The sequence below is a fragment of the Elephas maximus genome, chromosome 2 (assembly GCF_024166365.1).
Source record: "Elephas maximus indicus isolate mEleMax1 chromosome 2, mEleMax1 primary haplotype, whole genome shotgun sequence".
In the NCBI taxonomy this organism is placed as follows: domain Eukaryota; kingdom Metazoa; phylum Chordata; class Mammalia; order Proboscidea; family Elephantidae; genus Elephas; species Elephas maximus.
In genome coordinates, this window is record NC_064820.1 from 178,806,703 (window position 1) to 178,826,734 (window position 20,032).

At 36.9% G+C, this 20,032-nt stretch overlaps 1 protein-coding gene across 1 annotated transcript; it reads left to right on the plus strand.

Moving 5' to 3' along the window:
- The first annotated feature begins 1,830 nt into the window (after positions 1–1,830).
- On the plus strand, positions 1,831–18,120 carry GABRA6 (gamma-aminobutyric acid type A receptor subunit alpha6). The gene is made up of 9 exons (XM_049874269.1): positions 1,831–1,868; positions 2,040–2,158; positions 3,118–3,185; positions 5,141–5,361; positions 5,446–5,528; positions 5,841–5,984; positions 6,394–6,546; positions 8,032–8,291; positions 17,845–18,120. The coding sequence occupies exons 1-9, from the start codon at positions 1,831–1,833 to the stop codon at positions 18,118–18,120; spliced, it is 1,362 nt and encodes a 453-aa protein (XP_049730226.1).
- Positions 18,121–20,032: the final 1,912 nt, after the last annotated feature.

Here is a 20,032-nt window from a genome sequence, read left to right on the forward strand (position 1 = left end):
TGTGTAGATGTCTTTATTCAAATGACTGCCATGGGGTCTTTCTATGAGAAATGGTTTTGTATGGTTTAAGGGTTACAGCTAGGACTGGGGCTCAGATTTCAACTTAACCTAAGTAAAATGACATGACAAAATAAATTCTGAATATCACTTGCCAAGGAGACTAGAGGGAATTTAAGTTTTTTATGGGTAGCTAGAAAATTCCATGTAACCATGAACGTCAATAAATATCACATAGCAATCCTTTGGAAACCCTGGTGGTGTGGTGGTTAAGTGCTACAGCTGCTAACCAAATGGTTGGCAGTTCAAATCCTCCAGGCGCTGCTTGGAAACTCTATGGGGCAGTTCTACCCTTGTCCTATGGGGGTCGCTATGAGTCGGAATCGACTCGACGGCACTGGGTTTGGTTTTTTGTTTTTAGCAATCCTTCTACTTTTCCTGTTTTACATTATTTCTTCTTGACTATAATTAAATTCTGTTTTTTTTTTTTTGTAGGCATCTTTAGTATTGTTGAAAAAACATAATTACAAACATTTGCCAATTTGACATTTTTCAAGTATGCAATCCAGTGACACCAATTACATCAATCATTCTTGAAATATTCCTCAAACAACTTATGCTGCTTATCCAGAAATCGCTTTTAAATCTGTGCTATATGTCTGTGGTAGTTATCATGGTCTTTGTAGAATCAATGTTTCAAAAGGTAGAGAGTGTGAACTGGGTGGCTGGTGAGTGAAATTGATAGGAACATGTGATGTGAGGCTTTTCTTTCTTGCTCTTTTGCCACTGATTAAAACAAAAAAAAGTCATAATGCTTATTATTATTAATTTTAATTTAAAGTTAAAATTTAAAGTGACTTCTTTTAGTACAACATCCTGCTACCAGAACTGGGTAGAGAATGTGATTTCTTGGATTCAGACATTAGTTTTTTCCCTGTGGCAAGCCTCATAAGATAAAGTCAGCAACATCATCATTTGCATCTAAAATGTTCTTTGTCTCCTACAGGCAGCACTTATTAAGCTAGCCAGATTCCTAAAGATAGTAGTAGGATTCCATTTATGTCTTACCTTGTGGTGGCACACCATTGAAATGAAAAATGAGTAAAGAAAAAAGTTACACATACTTAAAAAAATGCTAACCCAACAAAAAGATGGTAAGGAGTAGTTCTAGTGTGTTTTAAGTGTTTGTAAATGAATAGTGATGGGTAATTTTTTAAATACAGAGTCAGGGTGGGGCTACTGCCAAAAAAGCTGATGACAATCAGAAAGAGAATCCATGAGTGTCCCCATATTGTCAAGCTTTTCAAGCAGTGAGAGCTGTGCAGGAATCCTTCTGTGAACCATAGAAATAATAAACGCTGAGCCCATTGGAACATAATCTCAATCAGCAAGATGCCACTGCTTTCCAGATTTCCTCACAGGGCCCTGCTAATTCCATGCCAAAACTAGCAGTGGATTTCTTCCTTCTAATCTCGCCTAACGCCTTATTTGATTATTGTCACTGTTCTCCGACCATGGACTGTCCCTTCAGACTCTCATTTCCCAACTAAGTCAATCAGAGGAGACTGAGTGTCAGTCAGGACGTCACCTAAGACTGAATTCAGACCACCGTGTTCCATATGAAAAAACGACCACAAGGACGAGGACAGCAACAGAACCACCTCAAAGTTTTTCTGACAACTTCCTTATCAATTGGATTACTGACTGGAAGCAAGCAAGGAAAAGGGATATGAGGGGTTCGGAAGATTGCTCTCGTTGATTGGCAAAGAGGAGGTAGTAGGAGGGAAGAGCATACCAGGAGGAGGGTGAACGGGGCATTTTGGTTTTGGTAAGATGGCATCGCCTCTGCCCTGGCTCTACTTTATTCTATGGTGAGTAAGATTATTTTCTGCTTTTTTCTGTTAAAAAAAAAAAGGCCAGATCAAATCACGGAAGATTCCAGGGGTGGTGAGTCATGTATTTGTGATGGGGAGGACTAGGGTGGACTGTATCACATATCTCCTCTAATGTCAGAGTGAGTACCATTGACCTTCTATTCATAGGCTAGATACCACTCTGGGGAATCTCAAAGAAGAAGGAAACCTATACTCACAGAACATCAGCCGGATCCTGGACAATCTGCTTGAAGGCTACGATAATAGACTGCGACCGGGATTTGGTGGTGAGAGCCCACATCCTTGCTAGACCAAACCCCTGAACTCTCCTGTTCTATACTGCCCTCCCAAGATACTCCCAAGACCCCAAGGCATCATAAAGGAGTTAGTTTAGCAGAATGATAAAGTGCAGGGGTGCTGGAGTGAGGCCATGAGTGTTCCCATCCAGTCTCTGCCTCTTACACTATTAGTGACGTTATGCAAGTTATTTGAACTTTCTAAGCCTCAGTTTCCCCAAATGTAGTGTGGGTGTATGAACAGTGCTTGCCTCATAGAATTGCGTGAGTGTTGAATGAGATTCTCCTTGTAAAACACTTTAGCAAGTGGCCCATTTAAGCCATCAATATATATTAGCTATATTACCATTTTTAAAACATTGTCGTGCAGTCAATTCTGACTCCTAGAGACTGTATGGAGCAGAGTAGAACCGCCCCATAGGGTTTCCAGGCTGTAAATCTTTTGCAGAAAAAGAATGCTACATCTTTCTCCCAAAGCGCAGCTGGTGGGTTTGAACCACAAGCCTTTCGGTTAACAGCTGAGGATTTAACCACTGTGCCACCAGGGTTACTTAGTTTTCTTCTTAAAAAAAAAGAAAACTGTTGCCATCCAGATGACCAGACTCACAGTGACTCTCTAAGACAAAGTAGAACTACTTCATTGGGTTTCCAAGGAGTGTCTGGTGGAGTCAAACTGCAGACCTTTTGGTTAGCAGCCAAGTTCTTCACCACTGGGCCGCCAGCGCTCCCATTTTCTTCTACTCCCTAATATTTCCTCAATTTGATCAGAATGCATTCAAAATCAGGCAACTGATAAGAGTTTTCAGAGTTGAAAGGCACATTATGAAGAGTTGTGATTGCATTAGGAAGAGTTGTGGATTCTGGCTCTGAGAAGGAGCTCTGCAGTGGAGTTGTAAGTTCTGTTCCCTTAACACTATTGGTGATAATTTCTCCCTCGGGACTATTTTCAGGTGCTGTCACCGAAGTCAAAACAGACATTTATGTGACCAGTTTTGGGCCAGTGTCAGATGTGGAGATGGTGAGTGAGCTTGAAGGGATGCGGGGATTTGTACCTAAGAGAGGAGGGCTGGGTCATAGAACTAATAATAATGGACAATGGCACCAAGTTCTGCTCAGATTCATGATGCAGTATGTGTGCTCATACTGGGAGGGCACTGCCATTAGAGTAGGTTACTGGCTTAAGCTCTTTCACATCTCACTAAGGACTTGGCCTGGATTCATTAATCTGAGGGACTTTTTAAGATTATATTCTCTTTTTTGTCCATGTATCGTGCACTGAATTCTTTGCTACAGAGAAAACGTTTTCCTCTTTTTGGTGAAGTCCTAGCAAATTTGTTGATACAGGAGAAAAAAAAAAGCTGCAAAGATTCTATGTCATATAAGAGTATATTGAAGACATCCATAAAATGTAAAACATCCCTGTCTCTTATAGTACATGATTATCAGTATCAGCATATATTATTAAAACGGTAAAGGGCTTTTGGAAAGGCTGATGCATTCTACCTGTCACATTGCACATGAACCAGTAGGTGTTCTTGAGGCTCTGTTCCAGGTGCAGATGGCTATAGGATTCCTAAGATGGTATTTATAGTAAATGGCAATACAAACCTGAGCTAGTCTTCTAGAACAAAGTGTATCATGATATTCTTTCACAGATCTCAGGTAGCGTTTTCCCCTAAAACTAAAATACAAGCACTAACATTAAATAAACTTAACTATCTCTAAAGACTCGTATCATTAAATTTTATTAGGGGAATGTAATTCTGGATAAAGAGTTATCGAAGTCTTCTGCTTTTTGATTTGACAATAAAAGAAGAGAATAAAGAATAAAGAAGGAAAAAAAGAAGGGATAAGGGAGAAAGGGAAGGAGGGAAGAAGGAAGGGAATAAAACAAAGATTGGAGGGGGAGCAAAAGAGACAAAGAGCTTTATTAAAGAGAAAATGTCTTAAAATTTGAGGAGAAAGGAGAATCAGTGTTATCCAGAATGCTAGATTTTTTTTTTTTTAACATTATGTTTTTCATTTATGAACCGACTCAACCCAAGTATAAACAACCACTAAGCATTTTCTACTGTATTATTATTCTGGGTATACTTGGAATTTTGTTGTATTCTTGTGTCTCTTTTTAAAGCATGTTTTTGTACAATAAAGCTATATTATAGCCTAGATTATTTTATGTCAAATTAGATTACTAAAATATAATTATTACTTGCAGTAATAGGTCTCATAAAGGAAAATAAAATAGGCAAAGCCATTATTGGCCATGTTTTGTTATAATTACAAGTTGTTATTTATAATTGACTTTTGAAGTGGCTGTTAGAAATCTTAAGATTTTTAATGTTATTTCACGAAAGCCACAAATCAAAACTCATAATTTTGATTACACGTATTTAAATGGTGCTCAATTTATAGTAATCATAGTAACATTTGCGTTTATATGCTCTGAGAATAATATAAAATAATCATGATATGCCACCATAGTGTGCTTATTAAGGAAAGTTTATCTATTCTTGAAACTTTACTGAAGGATACAGGGATGCACAAAGATCCCATTGAAAGCAATCCAAATACCAAGGGAAATTGTTAGACTAACTAATGGGGGAAGGCCAGTGCAAAGCCTAGATTATAAATTTTTTTTTATGTATTTTTCTTCTAGATTAAAAGGAGAGAGAGATAGGTCCATGACTGAATAGATAGATGACAGGACAAATAGAGTGAGAATGTTGAGAAAGGTCAAGGTCAGGAGGACAACTTGAACAATTCAGTGTTATATAATAGTATCACCAACTTTCCAAGTATGAGAAAAGTAATAATTAACTGAAATCATAGATTTCTTTGGAAGTTATTGTCATAAAGAATTGTTTCATGACAAGGTATATAAAGACTAGTATAAAGACAAAACTAGTGAACTTCCAGCGAACCTCCTAACAAAGCAGCTCTCCAGCCTGCATGAATATATTTTTTTTCTCTTAGGAGTATACAATGGATGTTTTCTTTCGCCAAACTTGGACTGATGAGAGGTTGAAGTTTGGGGGACCAACTGAGATTCTAAGTTTGAATAACTTGATGGTCAGTAAAATCTGGACACCTGACACTTTTTTCAGGAATGGTAAAAAGTCCATTGCTCATAACATGACAACGCCTAATAAGCTCTTCAGAATCATGCAGAACGGAACCATTCTGTATACCATGAGGTGAGGTTCTCCCAGTTCTGTTTCCTCTGCTCAAGTGATCTGCTCAGCATATTAACTCAGAACCATTTATTTTGATGTACCCAGGCTTACTATCAATGCTGACTGTCCCATGAGGCTGGTTAACTTTCCTATGGATGGGCATGCTTGTCCACTCAAGTTTGGCAGCTGTAAGTCACAAAAAGCTTCTGAGAGTCAAATAATGCTTTTAAGATATGGAATTATTTGGTTGTAGTCAGAGACTAGAAAGCAAAAGAGATATTACTATGGTACATGCAGTGTGATCCCAGAAATATGCTTAATTAATTATGTCAGTGAATCTTATAGACACAGGTTTTTGTTATCCAGATTAAAGGAAAACATTCAAGCAAATTTTTTGTCTTTACTTCTGTTTTATATAAGCAAGGCTTGCTTTGAAAAAAAAAGAAAAAGAAAATTAGTCAGATTCACTGCTATGTTCAATTTGTTTCAAAAAAATTCAGATGCTTACCCCAAAAGTGAAATCATATATACGTGGAAAAAGGGACCACTTTACTCTGTAGAAGTCCCAGAAGAATCTTCAAGCCTCCTCCAGTATGATCTGATTGGACAAACAGTATCTAGTGAGACAATTAAATCTAACACTGGTAAGAAAGTGACCAATGTATGACTATAATCCTGCAAAATCACAGAGAGCATGCTTTCAAACTATCTATTCCTGTTTCATCTGCATTGGCCATCCTCAGCTTTGCTTGGTTTTGAAGTGATGAGGAACTTTGCTTAAAATTCATTTTGCAACCAGGTGCACATAAAGGTTTGCGGAACCTTGGAAGGAGTTGTATTTATATGACACAAAGAACCCCACCGAAAATAATGAATTGTGTCCCTTTGCTCTATCATTTGCTGATCAAGTGGCTTTGTCATACGTTGAGATATGCCCTTTTTTTGTTTTCTTCGAGCCCATGCTAATTGTAAAACCTGCATGACTTATTTTCAGTTGCATTCTTTTTGCATGCTGCCAACAGCAATAATGCTGATATACGTGTCTTTCAACAGGTGAATACGTAATAATGACAGTTTATTTCCACTTGCAAAGAAAGATGGGCTACTTCATGATACAGATATATACTCCGTGCATTATGACGGTCATTCTTTCCCAGGTGTCTTTCTGGATTAATAAGGAGTCTGTCCCGGCAAGAACTGTCTTTGGTACGCCTCACTGTTTCTGCTCTCCTTGCGTTCATCCACCACCTCTCAATGCTTGTATATTTTAGGGGAATATTCACATCTGTGTTTTTCCCATCCACAAGGGCAACACAGTCTTACCTCATTCAGGCACGTGTATCATGTAAAATGACCTTCATGTTATAGCAAGTGGTGTGGTGAATCAACAAAAATTTTGCCTCTATGGGAATTCTAGCTGGTTTCCAAGGACTTTCATGTGTTTTCCTTAAGAGTTGTTGATCTGCACTTGCTTTTTCAAAAGAAAAAGCAGACAGGTAAAAACTGACTTATATATCCACTAAACCAAAAGGTTAATAAGATATAAACTATATCTCACTCTTATTTGGTTGAACCATACAAAATTGCCAGTTTTGTACATCTAAAATATTTACATATCACCTATAGCTCAACCTAAGCATATAGTTCCACTTACGATGTTTAGGATCACTACTAGTTGTGATGGAGCAGAACAAAATAATAAGAAAGAGAGCTGTTACAAAATATCATCAGTGAACTTTTAAATGTTTGATTAATGTAACAAACTCCAACTTTTTCTGGTTTTTCGTGATTATAAATTTAGTAGTTCATAGAGAAGACCTGAATTAAACTGAAATCTCAGTTGAACCTTAATTTTTATTTTTTAGAATAGTTCTTTTTTTTGTAAACTATATCTGTGTAAATATATTGACCATCAACATCAACATTACACAGGTCCAAATTACATAAATTTCCCAAGTCATAATTCAAGAAGGAAAACTACTGGTGCATGAGTAATAAAATTGTTATTTTCTCATGAGTAAATTTTTAACTTAAAACCGGGCTAAAAAAAAAAACAAACCCACTGCAATCAAGTGAATTCTGACTCATGGTGACTCTACAGGTCAGAATAGAATTGCCCAGTAGGATTTCCAAGACTGTAAATCTTTCGCAGAAGCAGATTGCCACATTCTTCTCTGCACTGGTGCGTTCAGACCGCCGACCTTTCGATTAGCAGCCGAACTCTTTAAACACTGTGCCACCTAGAAATTAAAACAAATAAACAAACAACAACAACAAAAAAGAGACACCTAATTTTATGGTCAGTGTTCAGACCAGATAGGCTACTTAAATATGATCAAAGATATTATCAGCTACCAAAACTAATTAGAAATTTACATTTTTTTTTCTTTTGCCTAATTGACAACAATTCGCTATTAGTCTTCCCAAGCAGCAAACAAGAACTATTCAGAACTTCAAATTACAATAAACTAATTCAATTCAACAAATGTTTTTTGAGGAACAACAAAGTACAAATCACTGCACTAGGTATTGAACGATACAAAAATGATACTACCTGTGAGAGTAACTGTGAAAAACTATAATACAATAAAATGATGACAAAAATTATTTTATCTTATTAATAAATCTTATTAACCTTATTAATAAAATGACAAATAATAATATTGAGTTGCCTATTCTTTTTCATTTCAGGGATCACCACTGTTTTAACCATGACCACTCTGAGCATCAGTGCCAGGCACTCCTTGCCAAAAGTGTCGTATGCAACTGCCATGGATTGGTTCATAGCTGTTTGCTTTGCTTTTGTCTTCTCTGCTCTGATTGAGTTCGCCGCTGTCAACTACTTCACCAATCTTCAGACCCAGGAGGCCAAGAGGAATGCACAGATTGCAGCCCCACCACCAGTGACAATATCAAAAGCAAAGGAACCCTTGGAAGCTAAGATTGTTTTGGTAATTGCTTACTGTTCTAATTTATCTACCATTTAAGAAAAGGCAGCCCAAACCAAAATCACAAACAGCTAAATAGTCCAAAAGTAGTCTTAGTTGAGCGCAAGTTCCAAAACTCTGGCCCCAAAAGTGAGGGCTTCATTTATCTTTGCTGTAAATGTTTAGCAGGCTCCTTTTAGCAATCTCCTTAGTACTGGCAGATTCCAGGCACCCAGAAGAGACTAGAAAATTCTTCTTAGCCTTTTTAGATGTTTCCTTTGAACAGGTTCACTTATACCAACTAAAAAACCAAAAAAAAAAAAAAACTAGGGAAAGAAAAAAAGTTTCTAATGAGGCTTTGGAGTCAGAAAGAAAAAAGAGGGCAATTTTTGTTAGAAATCTGTTTGCTGCTCTATTTCATGTGGGCAAGATATGAATATTAGTTTCTATAAACTTCAGCTGAAGTATTCAATTCATGGAAAAAAGTCTCATATTCACATTCTTATATCAAATGCATGTGGATTAATGAGCTTTTATTCAGAGGCTTAAAATCAGTTAGAAATAAGTTTAGATTTACAATAGTAAGCATTGGAACCAAAAAGTCTTTGAATTAAGAAAAAAAGTTAGTGTTAATAATTGAAGGGCCATAAATGTGACCCCAAATTTCAATTTCATGTATCAGTAAATTTTCATGACAGGTAAGCTGCACATGCTTTTTTTTTTTTTTTTTTTTACTGGATTACTGTATAGACCTCATTGATAAGTATAAATTGCCATTTAAATACAAACGCCAAACAGTAGCTCTTAGAAAAGGAAAATTTGCTCTGCAAAATGGAATAATGTAGACACTTTGTACTGGAAGTTCCTTTATAATGATCGATTCTAGTAAACATTTCCAAATCTCAAAGCCACTTGAAGCCCACCTACATTGGAATATAACCCTTAGCTTAATTTTATGATAAAAATTATAAAGGTATACATGATTTACCTTTCAAATACCCAGGCAGTTTAGTGTTTAAATTAAAAAGGTAATTTTTTAATTGAATTTTTCTGTTTGATACACTAACAAACTTTAAAAATTTACATTTTCTCCAAGGAGTGTGATAAGGCTATTGCCATAAAAAAAATGAAATACATAATTTAATTTTTTTCTTGAATTAAACCAAATAAATAAATAAATAAAACCAAACCCATTGCCGTCCAGTAGATTCCAACTCATAACGACCCTATGGGACAGAGTAGAACTGTGCCATACGGTTTCCAAAGAGTGCGTGGTGGATTCAAATTGCCAACCTTTCGGTTAGTAGGGGTAGCTCTTAACCAGGGTTTCTTTTCTTGAATTAGTCCTAATTAAAAACAAACATTTTCCCTCCAGTGATCCACGCTAATGAGATCATTTTAGATGAAAAAAATAGAGCCTCAAGATAAAAATGTTAGCTACTACTTGACAGCAAAATTAAGACTTGAGTACAGATTTCTTGATATCCAGAACATTAAGGAGGCTGAGCCCCTTCTTTCCCCAGTAATTCTTCAAAAGCTGAAATATGGCAGGGAACACACCCCTGGACAAAACATTTTTAGAATGTGGGCAAGGTCACTCTTAACCTTCTCCCCTTAACTCAATGATGCTTTCTTAATGCATATGTGGCTTAAAAGGTCATCAAAATAATACATTTTGTAACTACAATATGCTAGCCTGAAGACCCAGCCCAAACTATTTGAATACCATGCTCTTAAGGAGATATATTTTAAGAAATATTTTACATTTATAAAAATAAATGGCTTCTATTATAAGCTATCTATATGTTTACAGATATATAATTTGCATATTGTTCAAAGGCCATTTATTTTCCTTAACATACACCTATAAAGAAGAATTAATATTTATCAGCATTCAGTTTACCAGTTTCTCATTTGAAAAATTACAGTAAAAACAAAAGGAATTTGTGAAGAAAGGTAGCTCCAATAACTTTGAATATGCTTATTTATCAGATACAGAAATAAAAAGACAAAATTCTGTACTTCAACTCTCTTGGAATATATAGTGCTGAGAAAAATATGATTTCAAATCCTCAGAGATAACATAGAGTTATCATCCCCTCAGGCTTTTATTTTAAAGTTATACTTTATTAATAAGATGAAATTCAAGATTCTCATTCTCAAGTCTTCATATAAACCATCTCATACAACTCCAAAATAGTAACATATAATGAGCAGGTCCTTGGGAAAGCTGGATAAAAATTAGATTTAAATCATCACAAAGCTCTTTTTTTCCTTATATGTTATTATTATTTATTTTTATGAAAAGTTATTTTCTGAACCTGGCTTAAAATATTTCAAGGTAATGAAGAAGAGAGTTTTGTTTCTAAAAGTCTAGCTCAAATAAAAACAAAAAGAACCAAAACAAGGTAAATCTTGAAGGTAACAAAAATAAGCATAGGTTATTACATGGAACATTTACATTTTATTTTTTTCATGCCAAAACTTAGTAATTTGCCGTAGGTAACATTTTTTTTTTTTTTTAACATAGAGGAACAAACGTAAACTGCATATTTGCAATTTACACAACACAATGGTTTACTAGGATTGTATGGCCATTTTTTTTCTTTCAAAATACCATGGCATTTAAAAATGCAGTTGTAATCGAAATAACATTATTTGAATAAGTTGAACGTTGAAATGGAAAACTAATGTGGTGATGTCAAAATGTGAATAAGTACTTGGATATTTCATGTGATTGCAAGTTGTATATTTTGATGTGCCTACTACTTTCCACAGGAAAATACTTAGAATGGATGTGGGGGAAAAGTTTAATACTTTTATCAATTTGATTTTGACCTTGAAATTTAATGCAATGGTGACAAAGAAAACTTGGACTTTTAAAACCTTGTTCTCAAACCAGAAAAAACAAATAAATTACTCCTTAAAAGCTATATTCTTAGAAGTGACTGATAGCCTCATTATCTCTCTGTTTTTAAAGCATTTGGAATTGGAGATTTTATTTTATTTTTAGATTTTAAGAAATTGTTCATAGCTCCTTTCCTGCTTATATGGTGTCTTTCCTTGGTTTTTTGTTTGGTTTGGTTTTTTGGTTTTATTTATGTTTTAAATCTGGTATGCTATCTTGGCATTAGAGAGTTATTCCTGTCTTCATGGTTTCAAAACCCAATATGTGTCTGTTGTCTACCTATACTGCACATAAGACCAAATTTGGACCTCAGCCTCCTTTTGGAGGGTTTGCTATCTTCCTTGTTATTTTAAAGGTCAACACCCTCAACACTAGTTTCCTAAGAAAGAATGTGCTCCCCCCACATCCAATGTGGCATCTCTTCTCCACGGGGATTGTGACGATACTCGTAAATTACTTGCATACAAAATGGAGCAAAATTTCATTACTCAGGACAATAACTATATATTGTTTATTCATTTTATTTTTCTTTCTTGTCTTCATTTGGTAGCCATTTATTGTACATATGTTTATTCATTGAATCATTCCTACCATAAGTACTCATTAAGTGGTTTTATGTGCCAGGCCCTATGTAAAATTAAAAAAAAAAAAAAATAGTGAGGCTATATTGGTGAGTAAAATCAAGAGGGCCTGTTCCCTCATGGAGCTTCTTGTCTAGTAGTAATAGAGGAGAATCAGTGAGTCATAACAGTATGTTGTGATAAAGCTTGTGGTTGGGAACGCATAGTAGGCTGTAGAAAAACAGAGCAAGAACATCTAACTCAGCCTGGAGGGGTCATCACTTCTGGGGGAAGTAATGTCTAAGCTGAAAACAGAAAGATGAGCTTGGCACTGCTAGAAGCACTAAACCAATTGCTAGAAATATGGTTATAAAGAAAGAAATAAGACATATGTTCTGTCTTCTTCAAGGTGAAGATGTCTGCTGGGCCATTACCATGTTGTCCTCCACCTATGTAGAGAGCTCGAAAGGATAGGTTACCGAAAGATACACCTCTGCTCCAAATTTTGTCAAGATGTCTTTGATTATATCATTACTTCCTAGAAATCTTCTGTTTAAAACAGAGTTGAGTCCTCCCTAGAAATCTTCTGTTTAAAACAGGGTTAAGACCTTCTGAGACTCTAGATACCAGAAAGATAATGGTGCCCCTTCTCAGTGATTATGCCATTGCATGACTTATGGGGAGAGTGGGGTAGACTAGATGAGGGAGTAGGTGGCTAACTCTTTCCCCATCCCTTCTGTAAAATTCTCACTGAACACTTTTCCATCCTACCCCCTCCAAATATTGCAGTATGATTCCTAGGCATGTCTTCCAGTACTACTATCATACTACATTGATGCCAATACACTACTATGTAGAAATTCTGGAGTCATCTCTGCTCTCAGCTCTATGAACTGTAAAAGTATATGTAAGTAAATCCAACAGAACTCTCATTTCCCTCCATAATGATTAAGGTGATGCTTTTAAAAAATATCAAATACCATGTGTTCTAAAAATATATATATTTTCCTTTATTTTTGGTGCCCCTGCTTCACTGGAAAACCCTGGTGGCATAGTGGTTAAGTGCTATGGCTGCTAACCAAAGGGTCGGCAGTTTGAATCTGCCAGGCACTCCTTGGAAACTCTATGGGGCAGTTCTACTCTCTCCTGTAGGGTCGCTATGAGTGGGAATCGACTCGACGGCACTGGGTTTGGTTTTTTTTCTGCTTCCCTGGTTCTAAAACCAGGTTCTTTGTTTGTTCCTTGAGTAATACAGGCTGAGTGAGAGTATTCTACTGAAAGGTGACCCTACCCATTAGTATATTAGACCCACTAAAGGTTATGTCGAGGAGTCTCGGTGGCACATTGGTTAAAGAACTCAGCTGCAAACTGAAAGGTTGATGGTTCAAACCCACTACTTACTCTGCAGGAGGAAGATTGTGGCAATCTCCTTCCATAAAGATTTACAGCCTAGGAAACCCTATGGGGCAGTTCTACTGTGTCCTATAGAATCACTATGAGTTGGAATCAACTTGACGGCAGTGTTTTTTTTTAAATGCTATATCAAAATTGCCCTAAATACTTCCCAAATGTCTTATACTTACATCACATAACTGATTGTCATAATGTCCAGTTTGACTCAAAGTACCTTTGCAATGTGGCATTACTTAAAACAAAGTAGTGCTCTAAAAATACCCAAGGCAGGATGGCACTCATCAGCAGGGAGCCCTGGAAAAATTCAAAACCACAGGTGTTCCACTCAAAACAGTGACAACCCCAAGCTGAGCCCTCATCTGGACTCTGACAAAAGCCTATTTTCCCATCAGCTGAAGCTGCAGGGCTTACAATAGAGCAAGCAGGGTCTGAAACAAACCTGTAGCTTAAACGGCTTGCAAAATTGGCTTCCTTTTCACTGGAGAAATTCAATGTGTTTCTTCTCAATTGGTGTCCAGTTTTCTCATCCTGCCAATTCCCAATTATCCAAGAGCTGATTATCCAGAGTGTGGGTTAGCCGGGCCTTTTGCATTTCGTTCGGCATATTGTATTTTCTTCTTGCTATAAATTTGTCCAATTACTACTGGGCAGTAAGCAAGTTATGATTCTAAACCAATGACTCTCAACCAGGGTCCTTCTCCCCCATCACCACCTACGAGGTACATATGGCAATATATGGAGATATTTTTGTTTGTCGTGGCTTGGGGGAGGGTGCTACTGGCATTTAGTGGGTAGAGGCTAAGGATGCTGTTAAACATCCTACAATGCACTGAACAGCCTACATGACAAAGAATTACGCAGTTCAAAATGTCAATAGTGTTGAAGTTGAGAAACCCTGCTCCAAACACTAAAACTGATGTGGAAACTTGTTAAATGAATGATCTTTAGGGTCTGAGAGGAGTTGAATCCAGGCCTTGCCACTTATTACGTGTATAAGCTCCCTGCTTAACCTTCCAATCCTCCATCTCTAAAATGAAAATAATGGTATTTACCTCATAGATTTTTGCAAGGAATAAATGAGATAATACATATGAAGTGCCTAGCAGTGCTAATCACAAGTAAGCATTTAGAAATGGTACACATAGTATAAAAATACGTTAAAATACAATGTAATAAAACATTTTGTTCCTTTCTTTTTGCCTACTCCTCCAACTTTTGAGAAAAATCAGAAAAAATGTTTAAATTTTTATTCATCTGTTCATTCAGACTATATTTATTGATCATCTACTATTCTCTAAACACTGGCTAGCCACTTCGGAGCACTCACATATGAAAATAATATGTCCTCTATTATTAAGGTTATAGAAATACTAGGAAAGGAGATAAAGCACTACAGAAATGATTAATTATACTTATAAGGGAAAATGTGATAACAGCTAGAAGAGTTATAATGGCTAAGTAGGCAGAAACATGTACAAAGGGTGGGCTAATCAGTAATGTCAGATGGCTCTTGAGTTCAGTATCAAAAGTTATGAAGGGCATTTAAAGATTGAATGGTAGAGGAAGGTTACTCCATGTGAAGAAGATATAAAGTAAAGGCATGTGAGCAGGGAGGATGAGCAGTACAGGTATGTTGTGCATAAAACAATTTTTTTTTTAAGTCATAGCTAAGACTTGTTGAGGAAAAAAATAGTTACATACATTTTCTCAAGTGCTTTAAAAAAACAAAAAAAGTTACAAGGGAGATAAAAATCACCATCGTTTTAGAGGTGGGAACTTGAACCTTGGGAGAATATATGACATGTCCAGGTCATTTAACAGGTAACTGGTAGATATGGAGTCTAGGGCTTTCTGATGCTCCTCTCCTCTTCATCCCTAGGCCAACTTCCCATAGATCTAGTTTGGGAAACTAGATGGAGAAAGTGGAATCTTATTGTAAACCCACCCAGGTTAATGTCATTGTGCTTAAATTCATCATGGTATTGGTTCTGAATGGCGTCCTTTAACTCTAGGACATCATAAGTCCATTCGACAATGCCAAGAGATTCACTAAGAACTTCTTTTTCCACAACTCTAAGAAAGACAATTTAAGAAAGACAAAAAAAACAAACAAATAACCAAAAAAAAAAAACAAAAACACTGCCTTACGTTTTTGAAATACATTATATTTTGCAATCACTTTTTTAATTCTAGTGAACTAGGAATGTCTGTCTTCCTTTCTTTAAAAAAGAAAAAAATATGTGTTTCAGACAGGTAATGCAAGTTATTAAAAATCAAGCTGTGTCTAGAAAGAAAGTCTTCTGCTCTGAAGGCTATTCTATCATGACCCTCAGAAATTTTACCAGTGGAGAGGATTTGAAAAGAATGGAACAGTGACGCATTTTGCTCTTTCAGGTGGAGAATATTTTAATGACATTCAAATTAGTCTGAGAAACATGATAGAAAGCTCTTGGAAGATGGTGCTGTGTTTCATCTTTCAGAGAGGCAGCATGCATTGAGACAAATATACTGTGAGTCCTGGTCCTGTACACATACCATCTCGTGACCTGGGTGTGGTAATCTTTAGCTATCACATATTTTCAATACAACATGTCATTAATTTCCTCTCCTGGATCAGCAGATTAGATTATCTGTTATTTTAAACTGTCTTCTACCTTCAAGGAGTCCCTGGGTGGTACAAATATTTAAGCTCTTGATCACTAACCAAAAGTTTGGTGGTTCAAATCCATCCAGAGGTACCTTAGAAGAAAGACCTGACAGTCTACTTCCAAAAGGTCACAGCCATTTAAAACCCTATGGAGCACAGTTCTACTAGGACGAACAGTATTGCCATGAGTTGGAATCAACTCAAAAGTAACTATTTTCTTCTTTTTTCTACCTCTAAGACCTATGATTTCCCAGAGAACCTACAACAGTACTGGACCAATAAATAAACTAGAAATATATTCTTTGCATAAAATTTGCCATGGTCACGTCAAGTCTCACTTGATGACACAGATTCAGTGTTGCTTTTGGTGAAGAAACAGATTTCTCCATGTCTCCTAGAAGCACAGCGGGCCTGAACTCTCTAGGATGCCTATTGTTATTTACTCAGTCACTTCTATGGCAAACAAAACAGCAATATTCAAGATGAGAAAATAGAGAGAATAGGGTCTTTGAATTGTTGTGTCCTGTAATCCCAATACCACTACATGGGTGGGTCATTCTTGTCCTGCGGCTGAACTAGCACCAGGGAGACAACTGCCTCTTCCTGTTGCTGCTGGGTTGGTGGCTAAAGCCACAGGAGTTGGCCCATATGAGTAACATACCTGTCAGGCAGCAAAGTGGTGATTTTGCTGCCAGGGAGGAAACAAGGTCATTTTACAGGTTCAGGGATAATGTACAGCAAGTGGGTTAAAAGCAGGGACTCAGCAAGGACAACCTGGCTACAAGGAGAGGGCCTATTCCAAGATATATACAAGAAAAGGAGACCTCTAGACTCCAATAACACTGGAAGGAACGTAAATCAAACCTAATCAGAGTCTCTGAGCTAGGTCTGATACTTTAGAATAGAAATGAGAAAATGGTGGGATGAAATAAGCACTGAAATTGGTCATTGGGTTTTTTTACCTAGCTGTTGTCCTTGACCAAGGCACTTCCCAGCCTTCTCACCTATCAATTAATGGACTAAGCACACCATTCAAGAATAAAATTGGTTGTCTTTAGTAGGACAGAAAGTCTAACAATAGAAAATAACCTATAACAACTCTGAGGTTAGTAAATGGATTTTAATGACTTAAGATCTAAGGTGACCGTTGGAGAAGTTCTGAATGGGAAGGAGAAAGCAATCTAGAACCTCTGGGGATAAAAAAAAAAAAAAAAGGCAGGCATATTTCAAGGGATGAGCAGTCTTCTCACCAATTTAAAGGCAGTTAGGCTTTTCCACTTGCCTTTAACATACAAGGTCTCATTTTTATTTTATTTCTTATCTGATTTGTTTCTAACTAAAATGAGTGTTTGAAAATGTAAGTTGAGAATAGAAGAATAATATCTATTAATGGAGTTGTTATTTTCTTGTATTAACTAATTCCCCACTTATGCCAAATTAGAACCTCTCACCCCATTGTCCACCCCCATTGTTCCACAGGAAAATGTGTAGCCAGGAAGCAGATATGCCTTTGCAATTTGGTTCATCTCTATGTAACGGTATAATGTTCAGCACAGTTTCTGGGACATGGAACATGCTTGGCATCAATAGCTGATTTATTGAATTATAGAATACAGTGTTGGATGGAAGCAAATGAATTTTTGTTTTCTTTTAAGAGTTTGGGTTTTATCCATTCCTAGGTAAAATAGTACCACTAAATACTATGAAGAGTTTTTTATTGTCTTTCCTTACATTGTAGGTGAATAACAAATATGTGTCAATGATCAAAACAAGGAAGATTAGATAGGTGGTCACTGTCCTTTTACCTAGCAGTCTCTGGGTAACTCAAACAATTAAGTACTCAACTACTAACCAAAAGATCGGCAGTTCAAACCCACCAGGAGGTACCTAAGAAAGTAGCCCTGGTGATCTGTTTCTGAAAGGTCTGAAAACCCTATAGAGCAAGTTCTACTGTGTACATATAGGGATGAAATGAGTCAGAATCAACTGATGGCAACTAACAACAAAATCCTTTTGCCCAGGCTGACTATTTGTGTCTCTCTTCCACAGCATCCGGATTCCAAGTACCATCTGAAGAAAAGGATCACTTCTCTTACCTTGCCAATAGTTCCGTCTTCTGAGTCCAGCAAAGTCCTTACTAGAGTACCCATCTTACAACCTACACCTCTTACACCCCCACCACTCTCTCCAGACTTTGGGGGCACCAGTAAAATTGACCAGTATTCTCGAATTCTCTTCCCAGTTGCATTTGCAGGATTCAACCTTGTATACTGGATAGTTTATCTTTCCAAAGACACTATGGAAGTGAGTGGCAGCGTTGAATAGTTTGCACCCAGGACAACCTATATAAGTTTTCATTCTCTCTCTATATGTATTTTTAAAGAGCATTGAGACTAATGTAGATGCTTTTCTGAACATGAAATCAAAATTGAAAGTCTGTAGCAAATAGCTTTGGGTATGCACATATGGATCAAAAAGCAGTAACGCCCCTCAATATTGAAAGTTGAAGATTTCTCAAAAATCTTCATTAAAGAGAATTTTTAATTTAAGATGATCAGATGGATTCAAGATAAATTTACTAACCTTTGTCCATCATTGTTTAATGCTTTTAATTGTCACTGTGAATAACATTGGCCACACAGCAGTTAAATAATAAATGCTGACCTCCAAAGGTTGCCTTAAAATATGTCTATTTTGGCTTAAACCCTGGTAGCGTAGTGGTTAAGTGCTACGGCTGCTAACCAAAGGGTTGGCAGTTCGAATCTGCCAGGCGATCCTTGGAAACTCTATGGGGCAGTTCTACTCCATTGTATAGGGTTGCTAAGAGCCGGAATAGACTTGATGGCACTGGATTTGGTTTTCTGGGTTTTTTTAGTTTCCAAAAGATCAAAATTATAAACACAGTCTAAATATTTATCAGTAGGTTAATGCCAGCGTGCTGGGGGCCTTTATGCTAGTCACATGGCTTTCAATTGCACTTAAAGCCTATATTGAGCTTAGCCATTTGTTTTTAACGTTGCTGTCCCTTTTACCTCAATAAAGCATGGTGTTTGTATACATATGAATTATACACATAGATCCCGAAGTATGTATGCATATGTACATAGCTTTACTTGGCTGCAATACAGTGTTGTTTTGTTCTGTTAAAATTGCCTTTTCAAATAATATGCTTACCATAATTTCAAGAAGTTGTAGAAAAAATATAATGGTTCAGAGGAAGATTTGTGTATTATGATTGGGATTATAGCTGTCATATTTTCCAACTTTCTAAGGATAAAGCTAAATAAATCTACAGCAAAGGCGGACCTCTGGATTTATTAATAACTCTAGGTAGTTTTCTTAGTTATGAAGAAATGAGGTGGTTACTTCTATGATCATATTGTTAGTGTATGGAAGACTCTGAAGGTATGGGAGAAACAGGCTCAGTCAGCTATCTAAAAAGTAATTGAGTTTATATTCAAACAGTCAATTCTGCACCCTCCTCCTGCTCAGTCAACAATGAAAAATGAATGTGAGAACTCTTCTCCCGTGCACCATTGAAGTTCTTCCTGATGCTTACTCTGTGTTTCTTCCCCATAGAATCGTTATAGGGAGAGAGCAAGTAGAAGAGAAAGCACACAAACCCCTCATATTGTGGAGATCACCCTGAGCTAAATATTGTCCTAAATATTGTGGAGATCACCCTGAGCTCTGGACCCTGAAAGGAATGCTTTCATACTACTATTCTTTCCTTTGTCCAGGAAAATACAAAAATGCTACAGCTAAACAACTTAGAGTTGGCACTAATGGAAATGGCACTAGACTAATGGTGAGGAGCCGAAGGTCTTGGTCCAACTTCCCTGTGAATTAGCTACATAACCAAATGTCTTAGTCTCTGCGAGGCTCGGTGCTATTATTATCTACAGAATGAGAGTGTTGTATCAGATGCCATCTGAAGGCCTTTCCCGGTTGAACAGCTTATGTTTATGTTCCTATGATGCTGAACAGGTTTCAGCAGAGCTTCCAGACTAGGATAAATGAAGAAGAAAGGCCTGGCAATGTACTTCCAAAAATCAGCCATTGAAAACTGTATGGATCACAATGGTCTGATCTCCAACCAATCACAGGGAGAGTGCAGAACTGGGCAGAGTTTAGTCCCTTTGTGCATTGGGTTACATGAGCCAGGGGCCGTACTCAGTGGCAGCTAACAACAACAACAGCATGTTTGTGTCTTATCTATCCATTTCTATCTAAATTA

What these genes read in the sequence shown, in the direction of transcription:
- GABRA6 (XM_049874269.1), top strand. Translation starts at nt 1,831, where the DNA reads ATGGCATCGCCTCTGCCCTGGCTCTACTTTATTCTATG. An exon ending in TCCACTCAAGTTTGGCAGCT is followed by an intron (nt 5,529 to 5,840) that starts GTAAGTCACAAA and finishes AAAAAAATTCAG; the next exon opens with ATGCTTACCCCAAAAGTGAA. An exon ending in TGGAAGCTAAGATTGTTTTG is followed by an intron (nt 8,292 to 17,844) that starts GTAATTGCTTAC and finishes TCTCTTCCACAG; the next exon opens with CATCCGGATTCCAAGTACCA.